Source organism: Centroberyx affinis, unplaced genomic scaffold, assembly GCF_046629955.1.
Source record: "Centroberyx affinis isolate AG114_WGS23_722 - 3 ecotype Tasmania unplaced genomic scaffold, CSIRO-AGI_Caff_v1 ptg002872l_1, whole genome shotgun sequence".
In the NCBI taxonomy this organism is placed as follows: Eukaryota; Metazoa; Chordata; class Actinopteri; order Beryciformes; family Berycidae; genus Centroberyx; species Centroberyx affinis.
In genome coordinates, this window is record NW_027281005.1 from 55,222 (window position 1) to 70,547 (window position 15,326).

At 40.2% G+C, this 15,326-nt stretch overlaps 1 protein-coding gene across 1 annotated transcript in view; it reads right to left on the bottom strand.

The window, feature by feature from the left end:
• Positions 1-1,427: 1,427 nt before the first annotated feature.
• Positions 1,428-15,326, bottom strand: part of dnmt3bb.1 (DNA (cytosine-5-)-methyltransferase 3 beta, duplicate b.1) — a 39,410-nt gene continuing 25,511 nt past the window's right edge. Inside the window, exons 14-21 of the mRNA XM_071536448.1 lie at positions 13,289-13,373; positions 12,724-12,869; positions 7,848-7,938; positions 6,879-7,027; positions 6,669-6,754; positions 5,602-5,671; positions 5,141-5,259; positions 1,428-4,984 (exon numbers count right to left, since the gene is read on the bottom strand). Coding sequence (XP_071392549.1) covers positions 4,843-4,984; positions 5,141-5,259; positions 5,602-5,671; positions 6,669-6,754; positions 6,879-7,027; positions 7,848-7,938; positions 12,724-12,869; positions 13,289-13,373 — 888 coding nt within the window. The 3' untranslated portion in view covers positions 1,428-4,842. The remainder of the gene's footprint in view (positions 4,985-5,140; positions 5,260-5,601; positions 5,672-6,668; positions 6,755-6,878; positions 7,028-7,847; positions 7,939-12,723; positions 12,870-13,288; positions 13,374-15,326) is intronic.

The following is a 15,326-nucleotide window of genomic DNA, read 5'->3' on the forward strand; positions in this document are numbered from 1 at the left end:
GCCATGGCTGTAGGCTAGGCCTATTATCAGCCAAGGTGGGTAACTCTGCAAATTAAACGGTGAGTAAACTGAGTTTAACTGGGTTTACCCTCCACTATCCCTGGTTATTTAGATTTAGTGGTCAATAGCCTAACATTAATTATATTTTCAGAGAAGCATTATTTTCTTTCCCTTTAAAAGACACCCTCACACACCTTAAATCAGTTATTTACTATGCTGTAGCTATACTTTGAATTTCTGTTCTCAAGGTGCCTAAGCTGTCTTATGCAAAAAAAAGGTGGGTAAGTTTAGCTAGGTTTAAGCTCCAGCACATTCTGTCCTGTCACCTCCATTAAGTGCAGTCAATATAAAAGTCAAGTGTGTAGATTTATGTGAGCTGCCATTAAATTGGAGTCATATAAATCCATCAGACATCTGGCAAATGTGACCATTCCTACTCAAGTCCTGCTTTATTGGTCGGCTACACAGATAAATGTTTATAACAGGCAAACCTGAAACCTCAGATGCTGTTAAACTTAAAGGAAAGTGATGGAAAAGTAGATTAAGCAGGCTTTCATGGTTTTCTGCTAAAAACTTTACAAAGAATTTTAGAATTGCTGATTCTAAAAGCTCAGTTTGCAAGACTGAATTAAAGTAAACCAAGTTGGGTATCACTTAAAAATGACCTCATCATTTTTTGATGTACAGTCTGACGTTAATGGCATGTAGACAACCTCTAAATAGGTATATAGAGGCACATTTGCTCATTGTGCAAACTGGTAAATCAAATAATTGTAAAATTAAACTCTTAATTTTACCAGAAACCCTTTTAGGTACCCACACCAACCTTTGAAGACAGCTAACATAGAAACCTCGTGTTCCCAGACCCTGCGGTGTTATTTTACTGGAGTCCCATGACAGTACATGCATCAGCTGTCTCTACCAAACATCCTCCAAAGGTTTGTTAAAGTTCATCATCCTTGAGCAAGACAGTGATCACTCCATGTCACTCTAAATAAGAGTGTTGGCTACACACCTGAAATACAATGGAAATGTAGTTTGGAGATAATTCATGTATTTAGTTTATAGAGAAAAAGTAACAGCCTTTGAAAATAAAAACATGATTTCTTCAGCCACATGACAAAGAGCCTTTTGGAGCTGCACCATGACTTATTTTTTGATGTTAAGATGAAACCAAAAACTCCAGCTTCATCCCTCGGTGGTTTTCAGACATTTTCTCTCGGGATTCACATTTTCCAGATTATTTTTTCCCTGACAGAAGGATGGATGTATAAAAATGAATAGATAAATACAGCATAGATACAAACATGCAGTACATAGAATTAACAAATTAATAAATACCTATGGAAAATCACATCACATCCAGAACAAAAACTTAATGGAACCAGATTCTTGTGGGTATTATTTAACACACAGGACACATGACAGAGGTTTTTACCAGCCAAGCTGTGTTTTATTGAGTAAAAATTATATATATGCTATAGGAAGTACACAAACATAAAAACATTTCAATGGTTTTCCACTAACAGTTCAAAATAAGTATAAAAATAGCACAGATTCTGTTCTTTTGGAATGACTTTGCACCTTAGATTCATAAAAAAGGCAAAGAAAGCAGAACAAACAAAAATCATATGTGATTCTGATAAAAAAAAAAAAAAACAGAGGCACAAAACAAAAGGATTATAGTAGAAAAAAGTAGAAAATGTTTCTCAGATAACATGAATCACACAAAAGCCTACAAATGCACACTAATAAGTTTCAAATCTACAAATAACACACAAAGTATTAAAAAAAACTATTGATTAAAATGCTCTAAAATCACGCTATAAAATTACAAATCTCAAGCAAGCTTTATATTGTGCTAATATATACGCATTCGATCTCAGTATAAAACGTCTTAGAAGAGCAGTTACATAAAGTCAAGCAAAACTGTCTAAAAAATATTTGCGTACTGTTTTCAAGCATAACATTCATCTGACAAGTACAGTAGTATTAATAAAGCGTGTAAACGATCGTGGTTTTTTGGTTTCTTGAAGGATTTCAGAATCAAACTTAAAACTTAGTAAAAAAAGGTTCCTAGTGGCTCTTTTAGAGGCCTTTTAAGCACCAAAAAAACGTTTGCCCTGGACTTGTAAGTTTCTCAATGAACTGGTCATTTAAGAATATTAAAAGAGAAGTTCTTGCTGCATTACAAAGGCTTGTGCATTTTGCATTAAAAACATAATGTAGTTCTTGGTCAAACGAGAGAGTTAAAAAACACTTGTAAACGTTTCTATCGATACAGTACGCAAAACATTGTATAAAAAAAGTTCCAGTGATAAAATACAGGCTATATATACAGGGCATGTGGGAGCAGGCTACAGTATATTCACAGAACAGAGATCCTTAAGGAGGAGCGGTGTACAGGTGCCCCGTTGTCTGAGGTAATGCCCACTTGGTTTGTTTTGGTGACAGCCAACAGTATGAAAATCTTCCAGTTATTTAAACAAAGATATCTTAGAGGACTACACCGACTGTTTGGGAGTTTGGCCGATCGGTCACCGAACCCAACATCACATGAGAGGATTGGCACCAAAATCACAAATGTGTCTCCAGTAGATATGTCTACTATGCTAAAGCGTTAGCATGCGCACCGGACTTTTCTAGCGCAACAGACATTCCTAGCTAGGAAAGTCCGGTGCGCATGCTAACGCTTTAGCATTCAGTGACTAGCATTATCCAAAGTATGAAGATAAACCTTTCACTAATCAAAATTTGGTATTGGTTTTTATGCTATGACATGCAGATTTATAACTTCTGAAAACAAAATCTCAATCTTCATCATTAGTGAAGTCTGTTACGAATCAGGAGCGCAAAAAACTTTAGCTGTCTGGCTAACTTCGCTAACTGCCCGTGTAAACAAGTTACATTCAAAGTCTTGCAGGAAGAGAGATTTTGCAGTCTTTTATGTGTATTTTACCAATCCCCTAAACAAGCCTGGCAGGTTTAGACACGTCATTAAAATTAACTAACCACCCAGCCTTAGAGCTACTACAAGTTCTCATTTTTTCACTTTTAGGATAATGCTAGTCGCCTATAACTACTTAACATGGTGTATGCTAAAGCGTTAGCATGCGCACTGGACAGAGCTATCTACTGGAGACACGGAGATGATTTTGGTGCCAATCCTCTCCTCAGATATTGGGTGAGGTGACCAATAAGCCAACTTCCCAAAAAGTCCTTCAAACAAAAAGTAGTCAATGGTCGGTCACAAAAACACGTTGTGTGTCCACCAGTGTTTCCCATCATTTTCTCTCTCTCTGGAAACAGCAACAGCCTTGAAACAGCATTTAGACCCTGTGACACTGAAACATGGGGAGACACTGGTGTCCGTCTTCTACAGAAACTAAAACATATATTTTTCTTTTTAAGATACTATCTAAAACACATCTACAGTAGGATAAATGCTATCACTCTTTACATCTCAGCTGTCTGGAATGGTTGAGAAAAGACATAAATACAGTCGCTGTATCTCAGTTTGATAAGTTGCATGACTTGCATTGACTTGTTTCAAGTATTTGTACGTAGTTATCTGGGAAATGTCGCTTTGACATTATGACAATATAACTAAAAGTTTCACTCTGTATCTATACAAAAAACATCTTTATAAAATCTTTAATAAAAGTTTTTTTTCTCTTTTTTTCATGAAGCTATCATCTTAACGCAAAAAAAAAAGTAGGAAAATAATTTGTGTTTACAACAAACAACAAAATTCTATGAATATGAAATCATCTAAATAAAGATATTACTTTGGTTCCAGAGGCTTTAAAAAAGATGTTCTTTAGATTGACAACCTGTATTCCCCTTTTCACAGCAGCCTACTCCTCACACATCTAACTGTTCAGCTAAATGGAGGGTTAGGGGACTTCTAGTACGTTCTACACTTCCTGAATGAGATTCTCCTAGCTAGGATGTTCAATACAGAACCACTGATAAAGAGAGTTTGGCCCAGTGGAACTGTGGTCGCCATGTTGCTGTCCCTTCTTTATAGGACTGTCAATTTGTAACAGTGTTCTCATGACACCAAGTGGGAGATACTGAAGCCTTCAAATCCACCTGTCCTACTTGTATTTACCACCAGGAGGCTGATGGGGAAGTTTTTTTCCCAGTCGGCAGGTCGTCTTTACGGTAAATCCAATATGACGTGAACGCGACATAAGTCACTTAGCAACGCCACACAGCAGGACCGTGGCACCAACATGGCTGCCAATGACAAAGAATCTCTTTTAATCAATATTGTTGGTGTAGAGCAACATGTTCTGATATAAAACTGGAGCTACACTGGAGATACCGAGAACTAATCCAATGGGAGCGCACACAATGCCCAGTGTCAGCGTACTATGAGGGACAGGCGAACCACCTTACTGGCCTACATTATGGATGACATCATCAGTTTGCAACACCTGACCCTTGACCCTCCCACTCTTTCTGGCCTCCTGGTTGGTGGTAAACAACATCCAAGGTGCTCAGCCATGTATTTGTATCTGTGTGAATGTGTGCTTGTGTTAGTATAGATTGTGTGTGTGTGTTGAAGGCCACAATGCCATCATCAAAGGGCATCAAGTAAAGCTAACGGCCACTTTCACTATTTCTCCAGCCACACTGATTTTTAGAATTATAATTAAGACTGGTTGGCTACCTGCCAAAGTGGCTGGTAGAGTGGAGAAACTTTCCAGCTACAGCCAAAGTTAACCAAAATGTGGCTGGTGGCTCGTGTCACTTGGACCCAATATCACAATAACGTTGGTGTGTATTCACAAGCAGTCTAGCAGGTGGTGTCTGTTTGCTGGTGTTGGGTGGTGTCTATTCGCAGGCGTAGTAGTCTTTGAGCGGTGCAAACAGATGTCTGATAACCGGGACGCTCCAGGACCGGCCCAGGAGCTTCTGTCTAGCACCGCGACCCATGTTGGACACATCTGTGTAGTGGACAGGGAAGCCAAAGATCCTGCAGGGGAACAAACACACATCATCATTACAACCACCAATCAGAATCACTTTAAAGCTGCACCAGTTGCATGTGTTTGTGTGTGTTCTCTCTCTATATTTATATGTGTGTGTGTGTGTGTGTGTGTGTGTGTGTGTGTGTGTGTGTCTTCCTCACCTCTCCAGCTCAGTGCACCACAGAATGTCCTCCTTCCCGTTCATCATGACTGGGAAGTGCTGGTCCTTCCCCTGTTTGATGGAGTTGGAGCGAGTAGTGATGGTACGCACCTTCCCAAACTATACAGGATACACACACACACACACACACACACACACACACACACACAGACAGAGAGAAAGAAATATACTGTCAAACAACTGCAACCACAAAAAATAGTTTTATTTATCATTGACTTGAGCTTACAGGAGTCTAATGTAAATTTCACCAAAACAAAAAGAAACATTTCGGATATTCTGAATCTTGGCTAATGATAAATGAGACTAACTTTAAAAAAAATGCTGCTCATAATCTTTAAAATATTGACATTATATTTAAACCTGATTTGAGTGCTCATGCTCCTTTTCATCATCAATGTACAGTACAACCACAGTCTCCTTCTATAAAGCTAGATATCAGACCTTAGCAACTCTCCCATGCTCCAAGCAGTCCTGCAGCTCCAGCTTGTCCATCCCAGAGGCACACAGAGGCCTGCAACAGAGAGCAGAACAGTAAATATCACTTTTAGTATAAATCATCAATTAATGAATCAATCATCCCCCTCCCTCCTTGGCATCGCTCCATTTGTTTGAAGAGGAAGGAGGAGGACAAGAGCCGGTACCAGCTCTTGATAACAGCCAGTATGTTTCTGTGAAGTTGACGTAAAGCATCTCTGTAAAGCCGTAAGCTTGACGTTGCCCCCTGGTAGTCCGGGGACCACCAGGGGGTCCTTGAGGGGGTTCCAGGGGGTCCCCAGCAAATTGATGAATTATTAAACTTCACCATGATTTCATTTACAAGAAGAATTAGAGAATGTAGAAGAATGACTATTTTGATAATAGTTTCTCTGTTATCGCTCTACCTACAATGCAGACAGTCTTGGAGTTCTGGACAAAATCATATCTGACAATAAAAATATTCTCTGATTTGGGTCCATCAAATGGGGGTCTGTGGCTCTAATGTGGACTAAATTAGGGGTCCTTGATATGACAAAGGTTGAGAATCACTGCTCTATTGGAACATAACAGAAAATACTATTGTTCTTCTCTTGTAATAATAATAACTCTATTTATATAGCACCTTTAAAAACAGAGTTTGCAAAGTGCTTTGACAGACAAAATAAAAGCAGAATACTCAAATTATGAATTTAAAAGGCAATAAAACAAGAATAAACAGGGATTAAATTAATATGAGGACATTCAAGTAAATAGTGGTATAATCGTGGGATGAAAACCAAAATAAATAAAATAATAGAATAAAAGTAAGATAAAATCAAGATAGAGTTAAGATAAAAGACGTAAAAGGACAATAGAAAGCCGATAAAAAGCTGATAAAAAGCCGATAAAGAGACAATAAAAAGACGATAAAAGATAAAAAGACGATAAAAAGACGACATCACATAAAAGGAAGTCTATAAAAATGGGTTTTAAGAAGTGATTTAAAAGAAGTCACTGATTGTGAGCGGACAGGTGGTTGAGGTGACTCCTACCTGTTCATGCCTGGCAGGTTCCCCCAGAAGTACCGAGCCCGGTGGGCAGCAGACACCTCGATAGCATCGATCATCACCGGGTTACACTGCAATACACACACACAGACAAAGACGCACATTGATGTAAATACACACAAATATAGGCCAAAACAATGATCATGTATTTAATTCCTAACTTCTTCCTTTTTCATTCTCGCAGCTGTAACTAACCTCCAGGAACCGTGAGATGTCTCTCTTGTCGTTGACGCCCATGGCGACCACGTTCTCGAACATCCAGAAGAACGGCCGGTCCTCTCCTTCTTTAGGCTTGGCCTCGCTCAGCAGGCGGTAAAACTCAAAGAACAACCGACCTGTTCCTTCTAGAGAGAGAGAGAGAGAGAGAGAGAGAGAGAGGGAGGATGGGGGAGGAGGTGACAAAACATGATTAGGGTCTAGGAAAGTATCACCATCCTGCTTCAATGATAAGAAGTGAAAGAAAGCAAAATCTACAAAATGAGAGATATCAAACTGTGAACTTCATGGAATTTAGAAATCTACCTGACTGATTTTGGGGTTTTCGGAGGCCGATACGATACTGATATTTTTAGACTAAAGTCACCAATAGCCAATATTTTGTGACAATACTAAATAATAATAAATTTGACCATTTCCAAGCTACCGAACAAGAAGTCCTGCACTTGCAGTCTTTATATTCAAAGGTTACAACATTTTGGTCCTCAGACCTTCAACAGGTAGAGCCATTTCCATTCCAAAAAAATTAAAAGTATTCACTATTTCCCCACAGAATTTCCTTCTTATCAGGGTGGAAAAGCCTCTGAAACAGCATTCAGATCATCATGGGACACTAAAACTCTCCACTGAAACCCAGACTAATGAAATTTTGTTTAGGGTTAGCAGGTTTTTAAGGCTGGTTGACCCACCACCACACCTATTCAATGGCAGGAAAACCCTGGGATACATTAGGACTTTAAATGAAGAATTTAATTTACAAAAACATAAACGAAATGTGTAAAGAAAATAAAATGTCATTGTAGGTTTTTACAGACTGTTTTAATGCAGTTTCATCATATCGGCAAACTGAAACATCGGTCTAACGTCACCCTGCACTTATATGATGACAAATAAAAAATAGATAAAGACACAGTGTATATATTATGAATCCCATAGGAGTCTACCCACCGTAGAGGCCCTTCCTGGCCGGGTTGACGATTGACAGGTCGTTGCAGGGACTTCCACCAATCACCAGGTCAAACGGCCCCCACTCTTCAATCTGAGGAGACAACAGCACCGCCTACTGTCAGACTGAGGGAGTGACAGGACTACACAGGAATAAAATGGCATTTTCTCTGACAAAATGATGGTGGAATGAAAGTAAAACTCGCTGTGTAATGTTATCGCTAATTATCATGAAGCTTTTAACCTGTCTGGACACCTTTACTTAGAGAATAGTGACTTTATAGGGAATATAATCATCGAGTTCTTTTCAAATATTGATCAGAACATCAGGTAATTGTTTTTCACAATTATATAAATAGCATTTTGGAAAGAAACCCTTTACTTTTTAGAGGTAGTAGGTAGACAGGATGACATGTAGGCAAGGAAAATCTAAGACTTTTTAAGACCTTTTTAAAGGCACTTAGAATGAATTTTAACCAATTTCACCACTGAAATGAACATGGAAATGAAATACAAAACTTTTGCTCTATCGCAGTATGGGCTTGCATGACTGGGCTTGCATGACTGAAGATTTAAAGTCCATTTTAACAGTATCCAAGCACGTTTAAGACCTTGAACATATCGGAAATCAAATTCAAGCCATCTTAAGACTGTTTCAGGACCTGCAGACAGGCTGGTAGTCAGAGCAAGGCACTAACTCTGCTGAGTTCTGGGTTCAATTCCCATATCAAAATGTATGCACTCATGGTGCTGTGAGGTGGTTTGGATGAAAGCCTCCACCAGGTGGCAGGTGTTGTGATTCCTCTATATCAGGGTGCTAAACCTTTTTCAGTTTGAGGCCCAAACGTAAGGTAACAAATAAAGGTTTGATGCCCAGACTCAGAGACACAAGGCCTGAGCAGCGATAGCCACCATGGCTGAACAGACAAAGACAAGAGAAACTAAAACTGCATCAGCAGAAAATCCAAGCTCCGCCCACACTGTTTGATTGACAGGTGATCTCTGGGAAGTGCAGTGCAGAAACACCACAGCAATGAGCGCTTAGCAACAGAGATGGAGACCAAATTAGAAAAACAAGGAGGTCACGGAGTGCCACTTTAAGAAGCACACTCACCAGTTCATTAAGTCATTTGCTCCTTCATCCATCCATCGATTCATCCATTCATTCATTCATTCATTGAACCCAACAACACACTCACAACTCCTAGTTTAACCCACCAGACCACAGATGCACCAGTCTGCTCTAAAATTTCCCTCCAACATCTGCTCACATCTGCTCTTCATTTGGCCTCTTTCACCCTTTCTCTCTCTCTCTCTCTCTCTCTCACACACACACACACATACCCAAACCCCTCCTCTTCCGCTCCCCATACATAAGAGTCCTTTCACTCAAGACAATGACCAGAGAGAGAGAGATAAAAAGAGAGAAGTGAAGGAAAGAAAGAAAGAAAGAAAGGGAGAAAGAGAAAAAGGGGTGGAGGTGGGCTACTCTTAATCTCTTACATAACAGCTAAAAGAAAGGAGGGGTGTGAACCCCTAAACACTCTCTCTCTCTCTCTCTCTCTCTCTCTCACACACACACACACACACACACACACACACACACACACACACACACACACACAAACACGGCGTGACTAACAAGTGAAAGGGTTTTCGGGGGGATTTACTGAGGCTGAAGCTGCTCTTTGTCCTCTGGCCCGAACCACGTCACTGCAGCTGCCGGCCTCTGCTTAGTGTGTGTGTGTGTGTGTGTGTGTGTCTTTGTGTGTGTGTGTGTGTGTGTGAGAGAGAGAGAGAGAGAGAGAGAGAGAGAGAGACCTGTGTGTAAGAGAGAGAATGAGAGTTGTGTGTCTGTGTGAGAGAATGTGTGTGTGCGAATGTGTGTGTGTGCGAATATGAGAGAGAGAATAAGAGGTGTGTGTGTGTGTGTGTGTGTCAGAGAGCTGTGCATGTGTTAAGACAGAAAGCGGGAAAGACAAAGAGAGAGTCGTGTGTTTAAGTTTGGCAGACAGAGAGTAAAGAGATGAAAGAGAGAGAGAGAGGGAGGGAGGGAGAGAGAGAGAAAGAAAGAGAGAGAGAGAGAGGGAGTCTATGAATGGGATAGATGGTTTTTGTGTGTGTAATATGCATTGACTTGAAAGCTTACAGGAATGGCTCATTACAATAAAACACAGTCTAGATGCACAAGTAAAACTTCAAATGACTGTGTGTGTGTGTGTGTGTGTGTGTGTGTGTGTGTGTGTGTGTGTGTGTGTGCGCGCGCACGTGTGTTTGTATGTCTGTCCATGTCACCAAGCGTATGTGTGTGTCCAAGCGTGTGTGTATGTGTGTTTGTTTGTTCCAGCGTGCCATACCGTAAGTCACACAGTATCTGCAAATACTTCTGAACATTTGTTTTAACCTGCCTGGAGTCCCAGGTGGGTGGAGTTTGCCACGTCGTATTTCCACATACAACGAGTGACAGGAAGCTCAGCCCGATTGGGAGCTAATGAAGTCCACTTTTCTGTGAGAAGACACAAATTATCTGACACTATCTGAATGGTGATATGTGGCAAACCCCACCCCTCTGGTGCTGCAAGTAGGGTAAAACAAACACTAAGAATTATTTGCGAATACTATTTTCACTCTGGTGTGAATGTGTCGATTATGTTCTGTATATTTATACATCAGTGCGTTTCTGTGTGATGGTGTGCAACCGAGTGTACAGATTGCCACACAGTTCATTTCCAAAATGCAATATTTCTATTTTGAGGGGAAAAAAACATGAACTGAAACTAGTCAAAAATGCAATGCAAGCGAACAGCATGTACTTTAACTTGCTTGCATTTTTTTTCTCTGTTAGGTTGCTTGGTTTTATTTTGATCATTACTACATTTAAACAATTGTAACTCATGATGTTTTGAACTATTCTGCACTTAAATATAATGCCAAATTATGGAGTGTGCACTTCACAGCATGCAACTTTATCCAGACATGCACATGTTATATTGTATGTACTTTATAGCATATACTTTATCTTGATATGTGCAGGTTGTTGACAACAAAGCACAGAAACTCTGAAACTGCATCATTACTGCACAGTATGCATTTTATTTTAATAGGTGATTCCAATTGTACCATGTGATATGAGTGTGTGAATGTTGAATTAAGTGTTGTCTGCTGTAACTGTTTTGAAGCTGCAAAACAAATTGCCTTGATGAGAACATTCAAGTTTTCTATTCTATTCTATTCCATTCTATTCGTCATTCCATATCTCTAAAATACATGAGAAGCAGTCTGTGAAAATGTAATTGTTTTGTCAGCTGAGGACTTCAGTTACCTTCTATCCTTCAACAAAGTCCCATCATTTGTTTTCACTTTGTACTATCAATCATTTTTAACTTTTTTTGTTTTCAGTGTAACTCTCCATTATCATGTGACCTGAATGCAAATGTTTGCACTGTGCTTACAGTCCTTCAGACTCAATGGCACCACGCCTGAGAGCCTATCTGTCTAATGGAGAGGGTGTGTGTGTGTGTGTGTGTGTGTGTGTGTGTGTGTGTGCGTGCGTCTGCAACGTCTTTAACACGGTTGATAAATGTAAACTCGGGGCTGATGGAGGGAGATAAACAGGGAGAGATGGAGATGAAAGGAGAGAGACAAACAAAAAGAGGCCTCCCTGCTGGCTGTCTGCTGACTCACAACCTGTTAGCAACCGGCTGAAGTACTTGTGGCGCGCTTGATTTATGTACCTGCACACCTGAACGGCTTTCAATGGGAACAGATCACTCACAGCATCTCCCGCACGTAGATTTGTTTGTGGTGGTCCACTATGATATCAGAAAGACACACACACACACACACACACACACACACACAGCCTTTCCTCGACTAAATTCCGCGCTCAGCCTTGCTTTGTTAGATGTGTAAAAAACAGAAAAAAAAACCAAGCAGCTTCTCCAAACCTTTTACGTTCTCATCATGCTATTTTTTTGTATTTTCTTTATGAATGCAGAAGAAACATCATGCACAAATGTTTCGTCCAGTGCCGTCTTCAGTGTGTTACGGGAGGATGAAGAAACCAGTGTGTGTTCAGTCTGTTTGAGTGCGGACCATCTTTTTTTCTACTGAGGCTGTGTAGTAACACCTTCTTACTTACAGCGAAGGGAGTGTTACACACACACACTCCCACATTCACAGTTAAATCACACCAAGCCTGCAGTGTTTACCGCTCGGCTCTGTCGAAACAGATAGAACACGTCCAAAAAGCACTCCAAACCCTTTCACTGCCCACTCCCCAAGACAGAAGAACCACACTGTGTAGGGACTTTGCACAGAGCCTTCTGGACTCCTCCCTTCAGGAACTGCCCCCCCACCCCCACCCACCCACCCACCAGAGCCCAAATATCCAACCGACAGACCAGACAAAGCACACAGTTACTGATTCCCAAGACGTGTACTGAAAGATACAGGAAGTCACCCATCCCCTTTTTAATAAGACTTTTACAAGTTTAACAAGTTTACTCACTCGCTTCATCGATTCCGCCATTGCAAGACTTTCTAATATCTGTATAATATATAATATAATAATAATAATGTCTAAAGTCACTTATTGCAGGTTTAATAATATTCAATAGTGAGTTTTACTTATTTCAGTCCAGTAATGATTTTGTCACAGTTGGTGTGGCAGTTTTCAAATGGGGGATATCTGACTTTGGAATGAAACTAATTTCTCTCCCCCCAAAATAATGTTTTCCTTCCCTCCATCCCTTCCTTCCCTCCTTCCCTCCCTCCCTCCATCCCTTCCTTCCCTCCTTCCCTCCCTCCCTCCATCCCTTCCCTCCCTCCCTCCATCCCTTCCTTCCCTCCCTCCTTCCCTCCTTCCCTCCCTCCTTACATTTTTCTTGGTGATGTTCCGGACGTCGTGGACGTACTGGATCTTTCCTTCATGTCTGACCACGCCCACTGAGATGGAGTCCTCGCACACCTCCGACGCCACGTATTGGTCCACCTTGAACCCCAGGTCCCTTAACACCAGGTAGCCTGGGAGTGGAAACACACACACACACACACACAAATAAAAACACAGATACAGATGCATGGACACACATCAGAAACCAAACACACCAACAGATACACAGATACATGCACACACATACAGATGGGTACACACACACACATATATACAGGTACACATGCACAAACAAAATCAGACACACACACACACACACACACACACACACACACAGTAAGTAAGATGAATTGTTGTGTTTCAGATAAATGAACCATCAAATGACTGTAATTCCACCATGAAATCACATCAAATCATCCAATCAAAAACTTAGTTACTATGCGTGCAAGTTCAAAGACTCTCTCTCTATCTGTCTCTATCTCTGTCTCTCTCTCTCTCACATACACACACACACACACACACACACACAGAAACACACACAGATACTCACCGGTGGCGATGCCGTCAAACAGGGAGAGGACTCTGATTGGTCGTCTCTGTTCTGCAGGGACCGCTGGGTAAATCTTTGGCTTCTCCTGGAGGACAGGAGACAGAGACACTTTACATTTTAATGCGTTTAGCCGGGAGAAGATCAGTCAGAAGATATTATTTTCAGAAAGTTCAGTTCAATTTTTGTTTTAGGAGGATAATCACAACACTGTAAACTCTCCAACTGCATTCTTCACAGTAATCCACGCCCTAATCTTCTCACGACTAGACGACTGTAACTCCCTCCTTTCTGGCATCAACCAAAAGTCACTCTATGTGCTTCTTTTAAAATGTTGTATTTTACTTGATTTTATGCATTCTATGTACTCTATTTCTTAACTTTATTTTTTATTATTACTCAGTGGGTTTTATTTTCCATCTTATGTTATGCTCATTCTATGTCTATTTTCATGCATGTAATTTCTTTGTTGTAAAGCACTTTGAGCTGCATTTCTTGTATGAAAGGTGCTATACAAATAAAGTTTATTATTATTATTATTATTATTATTATTATTATTACTCTCTCGCCTCCAACTAGTTCAGAACGCAGCAGCTCGGCTTCTTATTGGTCCTAACAGACGACATCACATCACCCCAATCCTGGCTTCTCTCCATTGGCTCCCTGTTCGGTTTAGAATCGATTTTAAGATTTTACTGAAGCACGTTTGGGTCTGGCTCCAAGCTACATCACAGATATGTTGACCCCGTATGAGCCGGTGCGCAGCCTCAGAGCCTCAGGCCGGCCGTTCCAAAGTCTAGACTTAAAACTAAAGGTGACTAAAGTGCTTTTTCCATCAGGGTTTTCCCCCCTCGGCTTTGGAACGGCCTGCCTGAGGAGAGAAGGCTAGCAGAATCAGTGACTTCTTTTAAATCACTTCTTAAAACCCATTTTTATAGACTTGCTTTTATGTGATGTCGTCTTTTTATCGTCTTTTTATCTTTTATCGGCTTTTTATTGTCTCTTTATCGGCTTTTTATCGTCTTTGTATCGTCTTTCTATTGTCTTTTTATGTCTTTTATCTTAACTCTGTCTTCATTCTATCTTACTTTTATTCTATTTTACTGTTTATCTTGGTTTTCATCCTATGATCCCTGTTTATTATTGTTTTATTGCCTTTTAAATTCATAATTTGAGTATTCTGCTTTTATTTTGTCTGTCAAAGCACTTTGTAAACTCTGTTTTTAAAGGTGCTATATAAATAAAGTTATCATCATTATCATTATTATTATTTCTGAAGAAATATGGACAGCGCACATTCCTAAACGACAGATTATCTTTTGGCAGATTTTTCGATGAAGGCAGATTAGAGAGAGCATATTCCATTACAGTAATTAATATTCATTACTGGACAGCTGACCAAAGCTTACCAAAGAAGAATTTACTCCTTGCAGATTGGCCAAAACTCCTTTGGTCGCTGCCCATGCACTTTTGATCAAGAACGTACAATCTTGTGAAACTCGCCTAGAAATTAAGAGGAATTCTTAGCATGATTTCCCAAAATAATAGTGGTTTGACCTCGACGTGATCTGAAAACGCAACCTTCTGATCTGACGTACTATCTCATGAGTAGTTTTTGGGCAAGTTACTCAGAAATGACTTATTACTCATTTAAAAAGTAGTCACATTACTACGGCTTCTTGAGTTTCACATCGCTGCGTTGCGGATCAGATGCTTTGATGAACCGGACGTTGTGTTTTTCTCTGTGGAAAGCCTTTTGCTGCCACACAAAGTTTACAGCGGACCAGAATGTTCTTTGACTGAGATCAGTTCAAAGTAATGGGATTGTTCAATATTGCTCAACATGTTAAGTTGTTTTTTAGTAGCAGTAATTTTGTAGAATATCTTAAGATAATGAGATCATTTTTTTTTATCACTTGCAGATCTTGAGGAGGTGATTCACGCTCTTATCTCAGCCCACTCAGACTATTGTAATTCCCTCGACTCCTGTCTGAGCCGGAGCTCTCTCTGCCGTCTGCAGCTGGTGCCGAACGCTGCCGCA